The following is a 6,000-nucleotide window of genomic DNA, read 5'->3' on the forward strand; positions in this document are numbered from 1 at the left end:
CTGTTTGAAAAATAATGCTATGGATATATAAATTTGGAAGACAGTTCTACCTGAACAGTATTTGAAGTCAGATAGTGAAAAAAACCATTTAGAAAGAGAGAACAAAATAGGACAGAAAAGGAATTTGTTCTAAGAAACTTTAATGATTTATGGTTGGGAGGAGGATAAAGGAGCCATCAATGAATTCTGGGAATATGAGAACAAATGGAGACAGAGAAAACCAGGAGAGTATGGTAATGGGAAGCAGGAGAAAGCTGAATGTCTAGAAGGGTAAGTGAGGCCAAAGCACAAAAATCCTTTAAGGTTAATAGACTGGCCTCTAGTTACCTTTGGGAGTCAGTGACAATCTCTGTTAAGGGATTGATATAATTAGGTCAGGTGGACTTGACCGCAGAAATTAAATCTAAGAGGGTGCAGTCATAGTCTAGGCATGGTATGCTGGCTTATCCAAGGAGGTGGAAAAGCCAGAAAAGATGCAAGAGAAATTTTGAAGTAGAATCTGTAGCAGTTAGATGACTGAAGAAAGGAGAAACTTCTCTAGCTCAGCTCCAGAAAATCAAAAGGTAAGAATTGCATGAGGAATTCCTGCATCTGGCCAAACATCATTTGTGCTTTTATGTGCCCAAACAGAATTTCTTCTATTTTGTGTGTGTGTGTGTGTGATTTAAAAAATTATTTAATAATTCAAAAATTTTTTATACCCTAACTTTATGTCTTTAGATTTCCAATTTTGTTCTCATTTTCCTTTTTCCCCTCCTCATGTGCAACAGCTTCTGCTGCATATGGTTGGATCCCCCGATCAGGACCTTCAGGAAGCTGCCGCTGGCTGCATATCTAACATCCGCAGGCTCGCACTTGTGACAGAAAAGGCAAGATACACTTGAAGTTTGAACAGACTTTACAAGCTACCAAATTTTATATGACTAGAACATCCCTCTCCCATGGCCAGGAAGCTGAAATGAGGAAACATTGATTAGCAAATCGTTCACAAACAGGCAAATGCCTGCATGAAAGCACATGGATAAAAAATGCAAAGGATGTCATTCATGCAACAACTGCATGGATATTTTGTTCTATTTAATGTTTTAGGAATCTGCCATGTAGTGAAATATAAAGCCAATAAATTTGTAATAATTTTCCAGGAACTCAAGAATATATGTAGACAGTATATATATATTATTTTCAGTGATGCTTTTATATTTCTGATGATTTTAATAAAAGATATGCCTTCCCAGTGTACAGTTTTATAGTGGATGAGTCATTAGAATTCCCTTTCTGTTAAACCTATCTAATGGTCCTGTCATTGTGGTTTTGTCTTTTTGATCACTTGCAACCCATGGGACAGTTCTGAGAAGATGTGCTGATTTCACAAACTGTTATTAAATAGAATTCAGAGTTAAGCAGCTGGACTCAAGAGATCATTCTGAGGTCATTCCAGACTTCTCCTAAATACTATCCAGCATCTGAGGAGATAATGCATTGTCACTGAACCAGATCTGCAAATCACAAAAACATAAGCAATGCATTAGTTTTTCTTTCTTTCTTTCTTTTTTTAACTTTCGGACTTTCATGCCATAAACAATGATACATTTTATTTCCCTTGCGGGATTCACCAATGCTTTTATTGAAAGAATGGACTTATACTGATGTCAGGATAATATTACTTCACATGAAATTTCTTTGAATTTCTGAAGTTGTTTTCAGCACACAAAGTACTTTTTTAAAAGTAGCTACAAAGGATTAATCACATTTTATCAGGTGATAGAAACATTAGAAGCCACTTAAAAGAATCACATATGTAATCTCAGTGTACTGAAATGTTTGGGAACTAACTGTACAAGCATCTGATGTTCACCAGGAAAATAACAGCTCTGTAAACTGTCTAGGTCTAGGTTAATGCTTTAAAGAGCAGACAAGGAGGTTTTATGGGAAAATACTAAGTACTGTGTATGTTTGTCATAATTTGGAGATGATTAAATTGAATTACATGTAAATAATTTGTATGAAATTAAAAGCCTGTACAGAATGAAATTACCAATGATAGTTTCTCTGATAAAAAGTTAAGGCATTCCTGAGAATTTTAAGGTTTGTAAGAACACCAGTTCATCTTCATTGGTTTTCAAAGAAAGTTATAAAAGAATTACAGGAAGAAGGAAATGATGTTAATGCTAAGAACTAAATTTAAATAATAGTATAAATCCTTTAACTTCCAACAGTAGATATTTCTAACATTAAAGTCACCATGTGGCTGTGTTTCACTAACATTAAAAAATCCATCGAGAGAGATCCAGGATGGTGGCAGAGTAGGTGGAAGTTACGTTCACCTACTCCCAGAAACCAACTGGAATTACAACTAAAATATTGACAGTAACCTGAGTAACCAACTGAAGCAGAAGTCTTATAACCAAAGATTTACAGAAGAAGCCACATTGATACTGGTAGGAAGGGAGGAGACATCAAAAGGTCTGATTGTATACTCACATGCGGTGCCTGAGAATCCAGAGGGATATCTCAGCTGCAAAGGTTCCCCCTGAGGAGAATAGGGTCTCAATCCCATTCCTGGCTCCTAAGCCCAGAGTACCAGAGCACTAGAGCCTGGAAGAGGAGCCCAAACAACATCTAGCTATGGAAATCAGCAGGGATTCTATCTACCAGGGAGAGATGGGAGTCTGCTAAAGAAAAAACCAGGCACCATCTTAACAGGCCAGCACAAACAATCTCATTCACAGCGACTCCCCCTGGGCTTTAGTGGAGAGAGGGTGCCAGGGAGTGGAATAGTGTTGTATGAGGAGACAATGGGTTGTATGGCTCTGGGGAGAGAACTGAAGGGACAGCTGCCAGAGTCCTGTGCTGAGTCCTCTCTCAAACTTCAGATGCCATCTTTCTTGGGTTGAGCACTTCCCTCCATATGGCGTCACCCTGGGAGAATGCAATAGCCTCAACTTCCTGACTCCTTTGTTGCCCCACTATGGAACTCACACCCATAAAGGTGTCCATTGCCTGGGCCTGGGGTATAGAGGTGCAGATGGACTCAAGGGGTGTCAGAGACTGAGTTGTGTGGCTCGAGTGGGGGGGAGCATTCTCCCTACCTTCCCACAAGCCTGATCAGTGACACTCCCTGACAGGAGATCCAATAGCTCCACCATCCTGAATCCAAGGGGCCCCCAACTTTCCTGAGCTCAGAATCTTCAGGAGGTCTGGGCATTTATCAGAATCAAGGACAAACTGAGTTGTATGGCTCTAGGACAGCAGTTCTCAACCTGTGGGTCGTGACCCCGGCGGGGTTGCCTAAAGCCATCGGAAAATACATAATGCATATCAGGTATTTACATTCCGAATCATAACTGTAGCAAAATTACAGTTATGAAGTAGCCACCAAAATTATTTTTTGGTTTGGGGTCACCGCAACATGAGGTTACGGCATTAGAAAGGTTGAGAACCACTGCTCTAAAACAAGGCCATTTCCCCTAGCATGCCTAAGCTGGTGCAGAGCCCTCTTTTCACATGGCAAAATCTTGATCTATTTGAGCCTGATAAATATTGCTGGCCTATCCCTGATGACTCCTTGAGACCCTTACCCCAGCACAAAGGTCTACAGGCACCCAGCAGGTGGCAGCAAGCCATGGTATATGCTGGACTTGTGCTGAGTGGCCTCAGAAGCAGCAGTGGCACCAAGTTTGAATAAGTATCAAACACCATTTGTTCCTACCTGGTGAATCACAGAGATCCTACCTCATGTAACTCTAGTATACCAGAGGCTCTTTCAGTGACTGAATATAACAGGCAGCTGGCAGGTGGAGAGGCAGGTGGCAGCAGATTTCAGAGTTCCTTGGGACTTTCGCTGACCAGTCCCAGCGCTTGGTACTGATGGAAATTGACCTTCATGCAAGGTTTGGCCCTCCCTATGCACACTCCACCACAGTAGAGGCAGCTACAAATGATGGATTGTTTTGTAGCTCCAAAGAGGTTGCTCAGGGTCAGTCACAGGCAAGATCTGATATTGACCAGCACCAGAGTCCCTTCCAAGAGGTCCCCAAGCCAACACAGCCAGTGGTGAACTTCAGACAACATCAGAGCAGGATTCACTTATCTTTCCAAGTGACACATCCAAAGGGAGATCTCAGCAGACTCTAGACCCTAAAAATTTGGCTTAATGTAGTCAGTACCTGCACAGTAGTTCATACACTATGATAGGGGTTGATCCTCATAGTCAGCAGCCTGAGGGTCAACCCCATACAAGGATGGGCCAAGAGCAATCCAGACTCAACAGGAGAGTTCACATAATTCACACAAGGGACCTTCAAGAACAACCAGCTCAGATGACTAAGGAGACTGTGTCACTGTGTCCCACAGGACCCTACAACATAAGGCCACCCTACCGAGACTAGGAGACATAGAAGATCTACCTAATACACAGAAACAAACACAGAGAGGCAGTCAAAATTAAGAGACAAATAAACATGCCCCAAATGAAAGAACAGGAGAAATCTCCAGATAAAGAACTCAATTAGTGGAGGCAAGCAATCTACCAGATATAGAGTTCAAAACAATGGTGATAAGGATGTTCAAGGAAATTAAAACTTCAACCGCATAAGAAAGGACATAGAGACAGTAAAAAAGAACCAGTCAGAAATGAAGAATACAATATCTGAAATGAAGAATACACTAAAATAAATAAGAGGTTAGATGAAGTAGTGGATTGAATCAGTGATTTAAAAGACAGGTAGCAGAAAACACCCAACCAGAGCATCAAAAAGAAGAAAAAAAAGGATACTTTAAGGGACAACATGAAACATAACAACATCTGCATCATAGGGGTACCAGAAGGAGAAGAGAGAGGGGAAGGGATTGAGAGCATATTTGAAGACATAATGACTGGAAATTTCCTTTTTTGGTGAAGGAAAAAGACAGAAATCCAGGAAGTGCAGAGTACCAAACACAATGAACCCAAAGAGGCCCAGACAAAGACACATAATAATTACAATGACAAAAGTTAAAGACAAAAAGAGAATCTTAAAAGCAGCAGAGATAGATGAATCCTTATCTTCAAGGGAGCTCCCATAAGACTGTAAGATTCAGATGATTTCTCAACAGAAACACATTAGACCAGAAGAGATTGGCATGAAGTATTCATTGTGATAAAAAGCAATGACCTCCAACTGAGACTACTTAACCCAGCAAAGCTATCATTTAAAATTGAAGGAGAAATATAGATCTTCCCAGATAAGCAAAAGCTAAAGAAATTCTTTACCACCAAACTAGTATTGCAAGAAATGTTAAGAGGTCTTTTTCTTTTCTTTTTTTGTATTTTTCTGAAGTGAGAAGCAGGGAGGCAGAGAGACAGACTCCTGCATGCGCCCAACCAGGATCCACCTGGCATGCTCACCAGGGGGCGATGCTAGGCTCCTCTGGGGCATTGCTCCATTGCAATCAGAGCCATTCTAGCACCTGAGGCAGAGGCTACGGAGCCATTCTCAGTGCCCTGGCCAATTTTCCTCCAATGGAGCCTTGGCTGTGGGAGGAGAAGAGAGAGATAGAGAGAAAGGATAGGGGAAAGGGTGGAGAAGCAGATGGGTAATTCTCTTGTGTGCCCTAATGAAATTGAACCCAGGACATTCACACACTGGGCTGACGCTCTACCACTGAGCCAACTGGCCAGGCAAGAGGTCTTCTTTAAGAAGAAGAAGATGAAGAAAAAGAATGTAGTTATAAAGAATAAAACAGCAATAAATATATACTCATCAATAATTTAAATGTAAATGGCTTAAATATGCCAATCAAAAGGCTTGCTATAAGAAAACAAGACCTATATATTCTGTCTACAAGAGACTCACCTCAGAAAAAAAGATACATATAGACTAAAATTAAATGGATGGAAAAGATATTTCATGTAAATAGAAATGTAAGAAAAGCTGGGGCAATAATACTTATATCAGTCAAAATAGGATCTAAAACAAAGACTGAGACACAGGAGGATACTAAATAATGATAAAGAGATCA

The 6,000-nt window shown here is 40.6% G+C and overlaps 1 protein-coding gene across 4 annotated transcripts in view; it reads left to right on the forward strand.

The window, feature by feature from the left end:
- The window catches only part of ODAD2 (outer dynein arm docking complex subunit 2), a 225,820-nt gene extending 224,678 nt beyond the window's left edge, over nucleotides 1–1,142 (forward strand). For all 4 annotated transcript variants that reach the window (XM_066280409.1, XM_066280410.1, XM_066280411.1 and 1 more), the window contains one exon: nucleotides 771–1,142. In XM_066280409.1, coding sequence (XP_066136506.1) covers nucleotides 771–884 — 114 coding nt within the window. In that variant the 3' untranslated portion in view covers nucleotides 885–1,142. The remainder of the gene's footprint in view (nucleotides 1–770) is intronic.
- Nucleotides 1,143–6,000: the final 4,858 nt, after the last annotated feature.

The sequence above is a fragment of the Saccopteryx bilineata genome, chromosome 5, assembly GCF_036850765.1.
Source record: "Saccopteryx bilineata isolate mSacBil1 chromosome 5, mSacBil1_pri_phased_curated, whole genome shotgun sequence".
Taxonomy (NCBI): Eukaryota; Metazoa; Chordata; class Mammalia; order Chiroptera; family Emballonuridae; genus Saccopteryx; species Saccopteryx bilineata.